This window comes from Spodoptera frugiperda, chromosome 27, assembly GCF_023101765.2.
Source record: "Spodoptera frugiperda isolate SF20-4 chromosome 27, AGI-APGP_CSIRO_Sfru_2.0, whole genome shotgun sequence".
Classification (NCBI taxonomy): Eukaryota; Metazoa; Arthropoda; class Insecta; order Lepidoptera; family Noctuidae; genus Spodoptera; species Spodoptera frugiperda.
The window spans coordinates 13,232,649-13,250,274 of record NC_064238.1 but is presented as its reverse complement, the minus strand read 5'-3'; the positions used below and the strand labels follow the sequence as shown (position 1 = coordinate 13,250,274).

Genomic DNA, 17,626 nt, shown 5'->3' with positions numbered 1-17,626 from the left:
GGTGATCTGATGGCTCTTTGAAACGCGTGCGGACAGTGACGCCCCGTACGCAGACTCTCGAAGTAAGATACATAATAATGTATAGTAACATATGTACTACTCTTCCTTGGTATAAAAAAAGAGTAGGTACTTAATTTTTTATCGAAATGTCTCTAAAAATAAGTGAAATGGACGAACGTCCTCAAATATTGAAGGTATCATCACCAGTCACCCAGTATAGTAGTCATTACGCTGACTACTCTTCACTGAGGTATGTCATAAGAGTCGACACATTTAACAGAAACGGGACAGCAGCGGTCTCTGAAAAACCCTATCGTGTTATTTAGAACGCTATCCGTTGAATCGCGTGGAACTTACGTCCTTGACCTTTCCCGAAGGACAAATCTACACGTGTAGTAAATCACCTGCCTGTTAGCTTTGCATGACATTTGACGCCATTTTTCTAACGTGGGTGGATTCCACTACCGACATAATTATTGTAAGGGGAAGCTATAACTGTTTTCTGATGAAGAAGGGTTCTTTCAGTTCTTTTGGGTAGGGCAGAATGTTACTGGATTGTTCGATTTTGATAGTCCTAGTAGGTAATTTGGGTCTAAAATTGGGTCCAGTATTTACCGAAATTGTAGCAAAGTCTTATATACTGTAATTACATCTACTTATAACTTTTTAAAAAGACTGTCAAGGACAGGTATATTTAATAAATACACAGTAATTAAGTAAAACAACCTTGAGCCTACACTTGACCATCAAAAGCTAATTAACCTGAATATTGACATTTTAAATATAATGTTTAAGGGCAAATAATGATAGGGTTTGCACCCCACACACCTACAACAATAATTGACGGTTAATTTGTCTGCCATTGATAGGTATAATTAATCCATGTGACAAGGTGAATTATTAAACGCCGCCATTACTGCAGCCCGTGTCTAAATGGTTGGTCAGTTGTAGTGCAGTTTGTCCGCAGGGACATACATCTCCTTTAAAATTTACTAAACGAAAACTTCTGTAGATATAAAATTGGTTTTGATTGATTAACGAGGATTATTGTCTTTATTAATTTGGTCGCCTGAACTAAGTAAGACATCATGCGACAATCTAAAGTGGGTAAAGCGATCCAGCAGTATTTCAGAAACACGACCCTGCACGGTTTCAAATATTTGAGCTCCGTACACTGTGTTGATCGGTAAGTACTGTTTTTTTTAGTGGTGTGGTTCGTCATTTTGCTAGTTAAGTATTTATTTAATTGGAAATTGAACAAATTAATATTTGCTTAGTACGAGCTTCTTTTGCTTCTACTAGATTCAAGTTCTTGGCCATTATTATCTCCTAGTTTCTTTGGACGTGGAAGGCCGTGAGCTGTGGACGTGGGTCCGTAAGATAAAATGGTTTTACTTCGTGGTAACAAAACGGACATAGGTACATATTAATATTGTCACGGATTTAAATTTAAGTATTGTGAGCGTCAGAGCCTGCCATGCATAGAACGTTACGATGTTAAAGTAGCGTAGCGTTGTTTCAGTTGCTGGACATAGTATAGTTAGTACCTAGCTCTAATAGTCAATCGAGGTAAATAGTAGCGAAGCACTTCTTAGATTTTCTCACTTTATTTTGCCTTACGAGATAACCCCGGCCAGCGTGGTAGTCGGGTTCTTAACGAGCAGTGTATTGCAGCGTGGTGTGGGTGGTGTGGTGCTGCGCGAGCGCGTGGTGCGCGGGCAGCCTGTGCGTGGTGCTGTGGCGGCGCTACCTGCAGGTGCCGGCGCTGCTCGTGCTCTGCGACGACGACGCGCGCACGCTCTCCTACTCGCGCCAGGGCGTGCCCACCGTGGCCGTCTGTCTACCTCCCGATGTAGTCGCTAAAATGTTCCTGCATAAACTGTGAGGATTATCTACATTTTTATTTATCACTAGCTTCTACTAGCGGTCGCGCCCGCGTTCCTGCGGGATAAAGAGTACCATATGTGTTGTTCCAGACCATAATCTATCCACACAAACATTCCCATTTCATATATATACCTACCTATTAGTAAGATAAGTACTAGTAGAGAGTAAGTAGATAAATACTAAGTAGTCTGTATTTTTTACTACCTATTTTAAATGCCCACCGTGCGTGTTTCCATTGTTGATATGCCATAATATAATAAATTAAGATAATGCGCGTCTCATAGAAACAACAATTTGCCCAGGTACCAAAAAATGTTGTTTGTGGCAGGACAGCCCGATTTGATTGAGTAAATCTTAATTCATTAGTAACCTTCGGTATACCAACTTTATGTCACATTTTCTCAGGTCATCAAACACGACGCAAACAGAACAGATACCCTCATCATTGGCGCGGGTTCTAGATGGAAAATCCACATTATCAGGTCAACTAGAAATACTGGACGATCTCCTGGCTTCATGTAATACGACTCTAGCTGATATGATGATGAGCCATGCTCCCAATTGTGATGAGGATATGATTATCAAGTGCAGGTATCAGAAGAGAATGGTGCCGTGCCAACAACTGTTTGAGAAGAGACTCACATATTGGGGAGTGTGCTGTGTCATGAGACCAGATAAGTAAGTACCTATGCAGTCGATTTATGGATTAAAAACTAGACAGAAAAGCATCTGCAAATGGGTTTCCGGCTTCACGCCCGCCCGGTTCATGCTGGTTTTCTGTGAAGCCGTGCTATTACTCCAGGCATTGTTATATCAATGTATGTATTCCAGATTACTCCCAAAGTTCAACACGGGTCTGGTGAGCAAGTCTCACACGATGCAGTCCTTGGAATTAGTGCTGCAGTGCAAGCGTGGCTTTTATCCCACCGTTTGCCAGGTGAGATTCATTTGATTAAGTTCCAAATTAATTTCATAGGACATCGTGAGGATGGATATTACCTACCTGTAAATGTCCTAAAATTGTCAGAGAAGAATTGGCTGCAATATACTTTATTGCTTCGGTATCCTGACTGCGACCCTATACGCCATCTGCTTATAATAGTAAAAAGGGAAATTAGGTAGTTGAGTAGCGGACATGGAGTGGTCTGGTTGAGGATCGATGAAGTAAAATTAATAAATTATCAATACTAACTTATATTATCAGCAATCTTAATCCTTAACCGAATGAATCCGAAACGAAAACGCCTTATAATGATTCCCATTGCAGTTTCTAACGTATTACAAAGGCGAGGAGTGGGTGCAGCCAATTATTCTGCACCCTAGGCACTACTACATGGCGCACTTGGTGTTCACACTCATACCTGATGAGTCGACCAGCCTCGTGGAGACCGCCTGTTCACATGACCCCAACTACTCGAGGACTCGTTGTATTGTACGTACAAAGTGATTTAGATTAATAATCAATAATGGTACTAATATGGTGAAAATATGTATTATTACGAAGCGATTTTTACTAAAGAGCCAGATAACTGTAAAATGAATTGTCGCTTAAAGTACTTATTTATTTAAAACCTTAAAAAATAAGAGCGAACCTACCTTCGTACCTCCTTTTTAAAAGGTCTGCCTCTGCGAAGCATTTATGACTCCTCTGGTATTAGGTACAGGTCCATAGGCGATCGCTTACAAGCAAGGAGATCTGTTAACTCGTCCCCCCCCCCGTAAAAAAGAATGTCTTGATTGCTCTTACCGACGTCAGCATTTTAACGCACACACTATAAAGTGAAGTGTATTTTTTATTGGCAGTTGCATTGTGCAGAGAAATCCTGTGGGTGTCGTGATCCTCTGTATATCAATCGAAACAGCGACACAGACTTGCCTGTTTGTTCCACCGCGAGACTCATCTGCTTGAGGTCTTTTGATCGTATGCAACATGGTTAGTACCTCGGTACTTTATAAAGAGCTTTATATATTTTTATGTAATTTAAAACGACCCTAGCAAAGATCCCCCAATTTCTAATGTGGGAGAGCCACGCTTCGGCACGAATGGGCCAGGTCGACCGGATTGATACCACGGCCTCACAGAAAATCAACGTGAAAAATCAAAATTCCTGACCCACAAAAGGCAGGCAACGCACTTGTAACGTCTCTGGTGTTTCGGGAGTCCATGGGCGGCGGCGGTTGCTTACCATCAGATGATCTGCCAGCTCGTTAACCGGCTTATGCAAAAAAAACTTATTTAGTCAAGTAATATAACATCTTGTTAAGATTGTGAGTAAAATTGTGTTTATTTCAGAAAAAATATCCTGCAACTGTCTCCCGCCTTGTAGAAAGATAACAACTACAACGGTACTAGAGTCGAGTAAAATGAACCAGATCAACAATACTATCGATAATTTATTGTGAGTAACACTTTTGTTGTACATTCCCTTTTTATCTTAATCTTTGGAATATCTTAAATCCTTGACAAAGTTTTCGGCTTACTCACGTAACACGACAGGCCTGACTCGTACGGTGGACCAGTGTGCGACGTATATCGTGTCGCCGCTAATGGTTGCAAGACCCTAGTGTGGCTTGAAACTAGTTGAGTCAAAAAGTTACGTGAGTTAGCCTCGTAACTGATCAGAAATATATTAAGTGGTGTCTCAAAAATTGTGATGATTTCCTTTCAGCTCTGGAATCGATGTAGCGCGTTCTCTAGTAATGAACTTGAGAGTAAACCTACACCATTCACAAGTATTTCTATTGAACCCTACTGAAACATGGGTCACCTTACTATGTACGTACTATTTTATACTATTCAGATATACTAATTTAGGTATCTAAAGGACTCATCGCATTACTGATACTACTGCGCGCTGATCATCCCTGTATCTGTATAAATAAACTCGATGGGTGCAGCGATTTTTACGTGTTTGTCTAAAAAACTTTTAATTATTTTCAGCATCCTTAGGAGGTGTATTCAACATGTTCCTGGGTGTCGGATTGTTCAGCGCCTTAGAGTTGATATATTTTCTTATGATAAAACTACCAGTGGCAATAAGGAAGTCTTCTGAAGTCGATCACACTAATAAGTATACTACGCCAGTTACTATGCGGTAAATTATTGGAAACCAGCGCTATATTACTTAGCTTACGTTGAATATAATAATCATGTAATTTAAAGAAGCGTTATATTATTTTTGAAATAAATAAATGTTCTCAAGATTATGTATTGCATTTTGATTATACACTTTTTTACTGCTGTCCGTGGGCTGTAACTAGTATAACTTTTTATATATTTGATAGGTCCATGTTTGATGAAAGTAAAAGTTGTAATTGCATATTTTTGTGAAGTTCTCGCAAATCTTATTTCATTGCTATTATTTTATTAATTTAATTCTTTAGAATACAAAATTGTTTTAAAAATATCTCCCTAAAATAATTGAGATTGTGAATGTATCCGACCACATTTTGTCAGTCATTATTTGACAGTTGGCATTGACAGTTAATGATTGTGAATTGTCACTTGTCAAGAACACGTGGATAGGTTATGTTGATACAGTAAATTCACACGAAATAACGAAGTTTTATTAAATAAATTATTAAAACACATCTTATAAACCATGTCTTCGTGGAAGAAGGCCGCTAAGGCCAACCAAAAGACGCATAAAGAACGTCACCAGCCAGAAGCTAGAAAACATTTAGGTTTACTTGAGAAGAAGAAAGATTATAAGAAACGAGCTGATGATTACCATGAAAAGGGGGAAACTCTTAAGCTTTTAAGGAAGAGGACTCTGGACAAAAATCCCGATGAGTTCTACTTTCATATGATCAATTCTAGAGTGAAAGATGGGGTGAGTTTATTGTGTATACCGTTAATACATTCGTGTTATATTTACAAGCCAACAAATTGATTTTATAAATGCTTAAACGTACATTCCTTATTTAAAATGTAGAATATCTATTATCTGCCTTTTACTCATACATTTATAAGTACACGATATTTCAAGTTTTATTTTGTAAACATAACCTTAAAATGTATAATTTCAATATGTTATTTTTAAATCTCTATTAAAGTCTTTATTATTTGTCTATGTAGGAGCATCATGAAGTTGAGAAGGAGGACGAGCACAGCAAAGAGCAGGTGAAGTTGATGCAGACACAGGACCTCAAGTATATCAATATGAAGAGAACCATTGAAAGCCGCAGCATTAACCGGCTACAGGTACCTATGTAAACAGTTTCTGATACTTCCGACAAGACTACCATGAAAAACATGATTTCCTTGCTATGTTTGTGTGGCTTTGTAATTTCTAATTACTTAGTGCTAAGCACAAGCTTCACTGATGGACAGACTGACAAACAATTATTTATTTCTTTATTTGTTGAGATTTTGAAAGTACCTATTTAAGCTTTTCCAATCATGTCATAATTTACAAAAAACTCAATAAGGTTCGTTAGGCTCACATTTATTGGATCCCAAAAATTTTGTACACAATAAACATTATTTATATTTTTCAGTACATTTTAATGTAATGTAGTAATTATTAATGAATATTTGACTTACAGAATCTTATTCTTTATTCTACTTACCATTTTAGTCATCTAACCCTACTTAATTCCAAATTCTGTTCCGCAGGCTCAGCTCCACATGTCAGATGTAGCAGAGGTGACTCCAAACACACACACATTCTTTGTAGAAGAGGGAGAAGAGAAGGAGTTTGACCTGGCAAAGAGACTGGACACACATCCTGCTCTATTGGGTAGAAAGTCCAATAGGCCTCGCCTCTCTGATCTGGATAAAATTACTCTGCCGGATATTAGTGATGAGGTAAGTTTCATTTATTTATTCTTCATTAGTTATGATTAATTTGTATTTTATACGCTTTCCGTTTGTAAAGATTACAAAAATTCTTTATATAATACTTTAATTCTTTGTTGAATTGGGTATCATTTATTACTGAGAATATTTTGTTTACCGTTTATCCCTGAAAAGGTAGGCAGAGGTGCACATTACAGCATGTAATGCCATTGTACAATGTGTTATTAGTCCCATGTAATACAGGGTGTGCCTATCCTATTGCCGTATACTGGGTACAATACTGAGAATATTTTGTACCAAAGGTTCTTTTATTAACTAAAAGTGAGGCTTTTGTTGCTTGCATCATAAAGTCTTACAAGAAGTTATACCAAACCAAACAGTTAAATATGTTTAAACATCACAAATCTAACCACAAATCTCTCTTTCAGGCCCTAGAATCAATGAAGAAGAAAAAACAGAAGATCTACAGTGAGTTATCAAAGAGGATAGAGAGGGAGAAGGAGTTGACAGTTATACAGCAGAAAATGGAGTTGAAGCGTCACCTACAGGATGTTAAGATCATGAAACCAAGGAGGTTAAAACCTGGTACTAAAAGTTCTGCTCCTGTGTATCAGTTTCAGTATATGAGGAAGAAGTAACTGAGTAAAATAGGTACATAATTGCTTTATGTAATTTATAAAGAGGAGATGTCAAAAATGGGTTTCCCTTTAACATAATGCATGACACTTCAAAAATGGGGAGTGTCGATGGTTACAAACCATCTATTTGCTATCTAGAGGTCCCATACTGCAAAAACGTTGTCTATTATCTACAGAAGTCATGTTATGATGTGTTGCCAAATGTTGAAACTTGGATTATTGGTTGGTAATTGCATTGTTACATTGAAATAATTTTCCTAAACAAGAAATAAAAGTCGTTAAGTAATATCGATTTCTTTTTAATTTGTTCATAATAAATAATTTTTGTTCACTATGTTAATAGATGCACTCCAGTTATTGCGCGATATAATGATATTAGTTACAAATTCAAAATGGACAATGAATTAAATAATATCATTTGGACATTATTATTGGTTGAACTTAGAATATATTTTAACTTCTAATTATGAAGTAAAAATATGTTTTAAGTTTGATTAAGAAATGTATTAATGTCATTAAAACTATAGCTTAGAAAAACACATAACTTAAATCTAATTACAATACCTATTATAAAATTAACTAATTTATGGGTAACATTAACTGATAGTCAACAGCTTCGATTTCCTTCTCATTCAATGAGTAAAAGTTCAGCCCTTTCTTAACATAAAACACAAATACAAAAGTCACATTTCTTCAAAATAGTCATAAACAAATTTAATCAACCTACTTTTTAAAACATAGAACGCTTTGTCTACTTCTCTACGAATTGAATTTGAATAAAGAAAACAAAACATTCTATATTTGAAATAGATCCATATTTATTTTGTTTTCTACCAGTCTCTAAAAAGTCAATCAGTATACAAGTCATAAGTTAATCACACAGTAACACAGCACAATCACGTTTTTAACATAACGAATGACTACTTAGCTTAGCATAAAAAAGTTCCATCACATAATATCAAGAGTGCATCGCAATATAAAACTTGTACGTAAACCCTAAGGCGGTAACTTTAGGTAATCTAGAAGTCTTTGGTAGTCCTATAGCTAAATCACAGTGTCACCAGAGCACGCACTTGTGTTCCGGGTTCATCGGCGACCCGAGGGGACAGCTCCAGGCCTCCGCAAACTCCTTGGAGTTGCTCAGGGTGCCGATAACTCGGATCTTGTTCGGACTGTGGACGCCTTCCACCATTTTCGATTTTAAAGCGCCTACTGTTGAGTTGCCGCACCATATCTGTTAGAAATTAATTAAGAATTTACAGTAAATTGATGTCAAATTGTCTGCTATTTTTCAGTTTATGAGCTCCTGTTGTAGTTCGAAACTAGTCGAGCTCATTCGAACCAATTCATGACTAAATTGTATATAATTTAAAGCAATAGATTCATCGCCAGATACAAAATAAGGTGGAAAAATCTTCCACCACGACATTGAACCACCACACTCATCAATAATATCTTCGACGCAAGTGGAAGGAAGAGCTAAAGTTTTGTTAATACCTACCAATACATTAATTATCATAAATCTTAAGAATAATACCAGACTAATAACTTCAATGATAACTTATAATATTGTGAGTATTACCTGTGCGAACCCTAAGAAGAAGAGTTGGTGCGGCTTGTAGTCGGGCAGGCCGGGCAGCGACACGCGGCGCTCGAGCGGGGCGCGCGCCCCCAGCAGCGAGTACGCGCGCAGGGCGGCGCGCAGCCCGCCGTTGTCCGCGATATTCTCGCCCTGCGTGTTGAACCCGTGCACCTGCAACAAATGTGTTTAAATAATGCTTCAGCTTTATGAAATTAACATGGTGCGTTCTGTGCATAATCGTCAATGTAACCCGCTGGTACGAAGAGCTATTCCAGTCTGCATTACATTTTTTCGGTATTGATGTATTGTTATAAAAGCATTTAAATCTACTTCATCAACGCTACGAGATAACTTTAGGGTTGTTAACAGACGTTCCGATTTGGTTCGACACGATCGCTTTACATCATATATCCATACTTCCATATCGGATCCAACATAGCAACTACAACGACATTGCTACAGACGTTCCGACGGTTGGGCATCCAACCGTGAGTTGCCTTTATAATATGTATTATGAGACACAAAAACTTACAGGCAGCGGCAGTTTCTCTTTAGTCCTATAGATTTAAAAACAAGCAAGAATCTCTACTGTATGTTTACCTACGTCCTACTTGCTTTAGATTTATAATTAGGGGAGACTGGGGGCAGTAGTAACAGTGGACAATTGTAACATTGGCGATATTTTGACTATTAAGCCATTAACGCATGTGTGCTCTGAGCCTGAATACGCGCAGGATAGGTCCGGACCTGCTCACTAGATAGTGGCGCACGAGTTGCGAAACTTCACGTGTTAACGACGAAATTTTATTTCTGCAGCACCAAAGTAAGTTTTTCGTACTAATTAATTGTGTAATATCTACTTAAATTATCGATATTCTCTCGAGATTTTTCATTAAGTCGCCATCTGAGCTATTGTATTTTGCGTAGCCTAATGTTTATTGGTTAATATTCAGTATAGTATTAGTTATTTAAATTTTCCCATAGATTGTGTATTACGGACAGTTGTACCACTGACGACGGGGACAATTGAAACGTTACAATTGTCCTCGTGTTACAATTGTCCACGTGTCCAACTTTGGAAATTGGAAAAGGAAGGTTGCAATATATACAGATACCCCAGAAAAAGAAGCTATACGTAGAGAAGCAGAAACAAGGAAAAAAGCAAAACAAATTAGAAATAATTTTAGTGCGGATAGTACAAAAGGTCGGGATTATGGAAAGGGCAAAGGAATACGAAAGGGAGAGCAGCAAAAAGAGACAACTAAAAATATAGTTGAATTTGACATAGACCTACACTGCCGAAGAGTGGTTTTGTCTTGTTTTTATAGAACCTTACAGCGCCAGCCGACCGAATGAGATCTGGATACAGTGCACTCAATGCAAAATGTGGGCACATGAGGAGTGTATGTACAGCACAAGAAGCAAATTATATCTGTCACAATTGCGAAAGTGATTAGTTTTTATTAATATTCTCTTTTGTCATTACTTTTTTCAACTTGAGTTCTTATGTTTGTTTTAGCAGAGTTTTAGTTTATTTCTAGATTGTAATAATTTCATGTAAATTAAATATTAAATAATTTAATGAGTCACGTAAATGGGGATATTTGTAACAGTGGACAATTGTAACACCATACAAATAGAAAAACGTTGTTTATTTCGTATTTTATAAATGTTACAGAGCTATTACCAAACTTAAAACGAATAATAAGGCTAATCATTTTAATTTGTCAAATAAATATCGCTTTTATTTGTTGAATAAAGCCAGAATAGCTATGTGCTTCTAGTTCAAATATAATTGTGTTCAGTTTAAATATTTAAAGAAATAACTTGCAATTTTGTGATTAAATACTGATTCATAACTGATAAGACTGCAATTAAAAATTACTTCGAGTATTCCTACTTAACCCACTTGTGTTTTATTTCATAAAAATCTTTTGTTACAATTGACCACACGATGGGTACAATTGTAACAATCGCCCGCCTTAAGATCTAACTCAATTTTTAGGCTTCGTTTATAACATTAGTCCACTACGAGTAGAAAATACTTTAAATGAATAACCAAAGTACCTAAATTCACTAATTCATTTTATTAAAAATAAATAGATTTTACGCCAGAGCCCGTCAAACAAAATGTGTTACGTTGGCCCCCAGTCTACCCTATGTATTTATTGAAATATAGTACTCACGGTATAGTTGGGCAGTTGCGGCATGTGGTACTTGCTGTACTGGTCGATGATGCACTGCACCTTGCTGTGGTAGTGCTCCAGCGTCGCCGCCGACCACCACTGCTTCAGGTTGCCCTCCTCGTCGTAACGACGACCTGATAACACCATACAAAGTTAGAAGATTGAAGTGTTATAAGAGATTATGTTTAAATTCAGGTAATAATATCAAGCTACTTTTTACTCAATCCGCTCTATATCTACAGCTTCATTAGCGGTACACAAACAAACCTTCCACAAAATTGACTATCTCTTGGTGTAATCCACATAAAAATATCTGTTCATCAGTTTCTAAGTTCAATGCGAACAGGCAGATGCAGTGTAAAATTAATAAAAATATTTTTAAACTCATGTACCGATGTTATTTTATAAGACTTCTTGGATTTCGGAATGTAAAAGTCATAAATTGTTTAACTAATACTCTACCTTGATCGTCGAACCCGTGAGTGACCTCATGTCCCATTATGGCACCAATGGATCCGTAGTTAATCGCTCTGAAACAAATTATTTATAATTCGTAAACGAAAATATACTAGGTATAGTAGTAGACTCTGAACTTTGAAATATATACGATGATCACTGTGTATGACTACTTTACTGTACCTATATTATTATGTATATAAAAAAACTTAGGTAACAAATGTACAAGGTACTCACTCAATTCCATTGCCATAGAAGGGTGGTTGCAGTATACCGGCAGGGAACGCTGGAAAAATATTGTTTGGTCAGACAACGAACCGTAAGGTGCAAGTACTCATCGTGGGCTTCATCATCATCATCACCAAATACGATATTAGCCAAATATCGTAAATTAACTAAAAATCACGGTTTACTCACGTATTATTAATTGAGAAAAGCTCTACTAGTTTCGAGTCACAGAGGGACTTTTAATCATGAGCAGCGTGCGCAGACGCGGCGACGTCGCGCAGCCTACTGTAGCTAGTAGGTGGCAGGCATTAATAATGTGTTACTCACACATTACCACCATGATTTTTAATTAATTTAGTATGTCTCACGATAGTTATTATTAAAATATTGATAGGTTATGATAGTCGGTGGGCAAAACTTACTACTGAGTGGACCCCGCTCAACGTCCACAGACGTCGCGGCAGGCCCAAAAAGAGATGGCGGGACGAAATCAACATCTATGATAAGGATTGGCCGCAAAAAGCTTTAAACAGAGAGGAGTGGAAGGAAGGTAGGGAGGCCTTTGCCCTGCAGTGGGACGATCATGGCTGAAATCTAAATCTAATCTATGAATAAAAAATGTACGATACTCACTGACAGAGTTCAGGGTGGCGGAATAGAATGCATTAACAGTAGTAGCGGTGGCCACCCATCGGTTCCTGTCTGGCTTCTCTCGCAGCGACTCCAGCGACTTCTTCACCGCTGCGAACGTGAGCTTCAGGTACGTTTCGAACAAATTGCCTTCCACTACCTCCGCCTGAAATCGAAGATATTGGTTAACTGAAGTTTAATCAAAATTAAGAGAGAAAATAATGTTTTATACTTTGTAGGATGAAAAATAATACGGTATCTTTAGTATGAGTTTGCTTTACGTATATCGAAACGAGATCACACTCGGGGCTCTGATTGGTTGGTTTATTCGAGCCCGCCAATCAGAGCGCCGAACGTGTTCTCGTTTCGATAACTTTAAACGTAAAGCAAATTCGTACTGAGGTCTGTTAGCTAAATAATCAAGCATGACAATTGAAAATATTATGGACTCGGTAATTTTCGATCTAAGTTCGACAGATCTCATTTTTTTCTTAACATTATAAGGCCCTTTTATTGTCAGTGAGTTACATAAAATGACCTAAGGACCAAACCATAATCTAGTTCTAGTATAGTAGACCATTCTAGACCTTATGCTAAGGCACATAAGAATTTGAGAAGAAGAGAAAAAGAAAAGAACTAACGTGTTTATAATGTTTATCGAGTTGTTCATGGGTGAGCAGCCAGGCGGGGAAGCCGACGAAGTTGCGGATGGCCTTCAGCTTGTCCAGCGTCTTCAGCCGCGTCGTGGAGTCCATCCAGTCCAGGGATACTACTGCTGCAGCGAACGCCTCGCGCACGTCTTCCACCATCTCGATAGCCTGAAGAGAATCAGTAGGTAAGTATAATTATAATACAGTCTATATAATACATAATACATAATTTATATTGATCAATTCTAATTTAGTTTATAAAATGTCGTGTCGCTGTAATAAAAAAAGAAATACATACTATGTTTTCTCTCTATTCCCTAGAAATCGGTTTTCAATAAGTAGGTAGGGTTAGTACAATGAAAATAGCCAAATACATGACTGATTGATTAAAACGGAACACCCTAAAAATGAGCTACGACGTAGCACGTCTACGCCTACGATTGCTACATGTATTAATGGCGTAGCAATCTTAGGCCTAGACGCTACGCGCTACGGTGCGTTACATGTATCCTTTGCAAAACATGATTCCTTGGCCTCGAAATATGATAATTACAATTAATTAAGAATCACATTATTATGATCGTAATGATATTTAGACAAACTGAAACACAATTTCAAGACACTTTAACTTAGTAAACATTTCATTACCTTCTGCCGACTAGTATAGTCGAAGTGCTTCTTGACATAGAGGTAGCTGAGCGCGACTCCGAAGTTGGCGTTGACGTTGGCGGTGCAGCTCTTCCAGCGCGGCGTGCGCTGCTGCAGCCCGAACACGGCGCGCGAGAACTCGAACCCGAGGTCGCGGAACTCGCGCAGGGTCATCGGAGCCACCGTCGAGAACACACTCCACCAGAGGAAACGTTCTGCAAATACAAATATTTATAAGTTTTTAAACTAACATGGTCACTAACACTTTTTTTTTTTTTTGACAAGCCGGTAATCGAGCAGACGTATTACCTGATGGTAAGCAATCGCCGCCGCCCATGGACACTTGAAACACCAGAGGCTTTACAAGTGCGTTACCGGCTTTTTAGGAGTTAGGAATTTAAGGGTTGTTGTTCGGGAATGGGGATGGGGAAGATTGGGAAGGGGGAATTGGGCCTCCGGTAACCTCACTCACACAACGAAACACAACGCAAGCGTTGTTTCACTTCGGTTTTCTGTGAGGCCGTGGTGTCATTAATTACACACATACAAACAGATATAGAATAGAGATTTTTTTATTGGCGACTGGCAGCGATCCAATAAATAAAAGACTCACCAATGATAACAGGCTTGGTGTCGACCAGCAACACGGACAGTTTCTGCAGGTAGGGCAGGTCCATGACGATGACGCGGTCCGTGTGCGGGTGCAGCACCACGCTCGTGTTCGAGAACACCAGCTTCAGGTATTGATCCCAGTCGTGCTATTTGGAGATAAAACATAATATAAATAATAATTAATCTATCACAAGCTCTTGTCGGTTTGTCACCGCTATGGATATTTCTGAAAATCAAAATCTAAGGGTGCAAAGTCGTGTTGTCATTGGTAAAACCTTTCTTGGAGTATTTCATAAACGTTGCGTTTTCTTAGGCGTTTGACTATTAGAATAAATTATTATATGTTATCGGCTTACTCACGTAACATATAATAATTAATTTAGAATATCTCACGAAAGTTACAATAAAATTAAATTATTAGAAGATTATAATCAATTAGTAGAAGAATGGCTCAGCAAATCTATAGTCTTAAGTAGTACGTTTAAACTTAGTTGTAATGTTTCAACCACATTAAGATTTAAGTTGGTGTAACTTAAATCTCATTGTGAATTAGCTTGAACATATTATTTTGTAAGACTGTCACCTGTTTCCACTGCGCTGGCCCACCGCTGGAGCCCTGGATCAGCTGCTGTACGCTGACCTCGTGGAACAAATGAGTACCACTGCGACGCACCTCCACTGGTGTCATTATCTAAAAAACGTAGACTAGGATTAGATAATTGAAAAGATATCGTTTAAGGAACTCCGATGCGAGACGATTTCTCTACTTTCGTATAACCGATAAAAACACTTAATAGATTACTTCTTCTACAGGCGGGGCCCAGTAGGGCTGATGTCCGATCCGGAGCTGCGGACTACCTAGCGGGTTTACCGGGTCTCCGGCTTAAAGCAGGAGAAGAAACGGTGTAGTTTTTAGTCAGTAAGAGTCTGACACTCCCTCTCGCCTCACCCAAGGCGGGAGAAGTCATTGGATGATTTTCCGCCGCAAAAAAAGATACAACTTCTACTAACCTTAGCCAATTTCTTGCTGAAGTCGACAATATCATCAGCAAACTGTTCGGCGTCGGTCTCGTTGTCGGCGATGCTGATCATGGACCTGATGTACTTGTGGTACTGCGCCAGCTCGTGCGAGAACTGCTCCGGCTGCAGCAGGTAGCGGTCGCTGAACCCTGGGGATACTTGCTCGATCTGCAACCGAAATTGTATTTTGGGTCACTGTGTCATAAGGTGCAAAATTAAAATAAGTAGGTAACAGTTTCTGACCATAGAGTATGGAATCACACCAATATAGCAAACAATATCTTCAATGGATTTTAGATCTTATTCCCAAACACTAAGACAGCTATGCTTGTCTCTATATTAAGTCTTTTGAACCGTTGAAGGCAAATCTTCCGCTAACATCGGTCACCGGTGACCACCACGGCATTCTATGTGTTAAACTAAGTCATAACTGCCAAACGTACCACGACGCGGTTCCTGCTGGTATTCCTAACATCCTCAGCGACCTGCACGCTGAGCAGCACATTCAGCCCCAGGTTCCTTCGCCCCCTGCCCGCAACTGCCTCCCATGTGAAGTTGGCAGACACCTCTGTGGGAGGACGCGGTGGAAGACCCAATTTCTGCAGGATTTTCTGAATCGGCTTGATGCCATCATCCTCTAGTCTTTCTGTAAAATTGAAAAGTAATTGGGTAGTTTCCTAGGTCAAAATAAATTATTTTGATATTTCAATATAATAAAATATCCCAAAATAATCGTATTTTCATTCATTCATTTGACGATATACTTATTTATTAAATTTTTCTTGCTATTTTTTGCGTAATAAGTATGCTATTTGACGCAAAAAAATATGACGATATACGATATATAGAATAGTAACGTTTTTGACATTTCGATAAAAGTATTGAATTTGACTAGTAGGATAATACCCTATTGTTTCTTTTATCTGACTGTCAAGATTGATGTTGATGACAAAAGTCCGGAGGCTTTTGCATAATAGTGGTTGACAATGAGAAAAATCTCATCAATAGGAACAACTGAACAAACCAAGAACTAATGTTTTGCATGCTGTGTCATGTGTTTCAAAATAATAATATCGGGTTTTCCTTCCTGACGCTATAACTCCAGAACGCACAAACCGATTTCCACAGTTTTGCATTCGTTGGAACGGCCTTGAGCTCCGTGAGGTTTATAGCAAAGAAAACAGGAAAAATTTCAAGAGAAGAGCAGGAAAACAGGGATAAACATTGGTGGCGAAACGGAGTTCGCAGGTTTTGCTAGTTAATTATTACATATCATCTTATAAACTTACCAGTATTAACACAAGTCCTATAAAGACTCTTGGCTTTTAGCACACTCTGTGGTAATCCATCATCGTCCTTGGCTTCAAGCAGATCCCTCAGATCGGTGACCAGCTGTTCTCGAAGCTTCGCCAGCTGATCCCAGGAGGTGGCCCAGTCTGGCACAGGGTTCTGTTTGATCCAGCCTCCACACGCGAACTCGTAGAAGTCAGTACAGGGATCCACATCTTTGTTTAAGGCTTGCAGGATCCGTGAAGCTGAGGAAGAAGTATTCAAATGTAGCTTTTAACTATCATTACTTTAAGATTTAAATTCATAAAATAATCTCAATAAAAACTCTAGTTTTTGGGTTGAGATCAGTTACTGTTGTTAATTTCAACCGTTAATCACCATAAAGTATCAATAAAATATTATAATTGAATTTAAAATAGGTAGATAATCGTTTACAATGTCGCGCGGAGAGAGGGGAAATCAGGAAGCCGGCTAGCTTTCTCCTCGAATGCATATAAATATGCGCAATATTTAATAACAACAGGATTATGTAACTAGATAGCGCCTGCGCACGAGTACCGACAGATGATGCAGTCAATGCAATTAACTACTTGAATAATTATTGCAATAATCTAGATGATCGTAAACTAGACGTATGGAGTGTTAACGACGTTGCAATATAAATAAAAATCATTAAAAATCCTATAAAAAAAATTTAGAAGTCACGCCTTTTATCCCCGAAAGGGTAGACAGAGGTGCACATTACGGCAAGTAATACCGCTATGTACACCCACTTTTCACCATTTGTGTTATAAAGTCCTATGTAAATTTTGAAGTTTAAACTAAAATTCACAAACCTGTCTCTTGAATAGTGTTAGATCTTTTTACAATATCATTGTCCGATCTAACTTTCGACTCAATCTCAGTATGCACAAACCCGTTATGCAGTACACCAACAATAATAAACAATAACACTTTTAAACTAAAACTAGAAGTAAATAAATAAGGATCCATTGTAT

At 38.3% G+C, this 17,626-nt stretch overlaps 3 protein-coding genes across 3 annotated transcripts in view; 2 read left to right on the top strand and 1 right to left on the bottom strand.

The window, feature by feature from the left end:
• Nucleotides 1–995: 995 nt before the first annotated feature.
• Nucleotides 996–5,094, top strand: LOC118263730 (sodium channel protein Nach-like). Its single transcript, XM_050705600.1, has 9 exons — nt 996–1,186; nt 1,675–1,881; nt 2,293–2,565; nt 2,719–2,824; nt 3,155–3,319; nt 3,691–3,820; nt 4,181–4,286; nt 4,557–4,663; nt 4,829–5,094. The coding sequence occupies exons 1-9, from the start codon at nt 1,089–1,091 to the stop codon at nt 4,984–4,986; spliced, it is 1,350 nt and encodes a 449-aa protein (XP_050561557.1). The 5' UTR covers nt 996–1,088; the 3' UTR covers nt 4,987–5,094.
• A 302-nt stretch (nt 5,095–5,396) lies between these two features.
• On the top strand, nt 5,397–7,614 carry LOC118263494 (probable U3 small nucleolar RNA-associated protein 11). Its single transcript, XM_035575526.2, has 4 exons — nt 5,397–5,720; nt 5,966–6,091; nt 6,506–6,697; nt 7,117–7,614. The coding sequence occupies exons 1-4, from the start codon at nt 5,490–5,492 to the stop codon at nt 7,324–7,326; spliced, it is 759 nt and encodes a 252-aa protein (XP_035431419.2). The 5' UTR covers nt 5,397–5,489; the 3' UTR covers nt 7,327–7,614.
• Nucleotides 7,610–17,626, bottom strand: part of LOC118263251 (neprilysin-4) — a 56,075-nt gene continuing 46,058 nt past the window's right edge. Inside the window, exons 4-16 of the mRNA XM_050705569.1 lie at nt 16,628–16,873; nt 15,782–15,984; nt 15,330–15,506; nt 14,902–15,009; nt 14,320–14,464; nt 13,707–13,921; nt 13,050–13,226; nt 12,412–12,574; nt 11,788–11,836; nt 11,557–11,624; nt 11,095–11,228; nt 8,909–9,079; nt 7,610–8,560 (exon numbers count right to left, since the gene is read on the bottom strand). Coding sequence (XP_050561526.1) covers nt 8,384–8,560; nt 8,909–9,079; nt 11,095–11,228; nt 11,557–11,624; nt 11,788–11,836; nt 12,412–12,574; nt 13,050–13,226; nt 13,707–13,921; nt 14,320–14,464; nt 14,902–15,009; nt 15,330–15,506; nt 15,782–15,984; nt 16,628–16,873 — 2,033 coding nt within the window. The 3' untranslated portion in view covers nt 7,610–8,383. The remainder of the gene's footprint in view (nt 8,561–8,908; nt 9,080–11,094; nt 11,229–11,556; nt 11,625–11,787; nt 11,837–12,411; nt 12,575–13,049; nt 13,227–13,706; nt 13,922–14,319; nt 14,465–14,901; nt 15,010–15,329; nt 15,507–15,781; nt 15,985–16,627; nt 16,874–17,626) is intronic.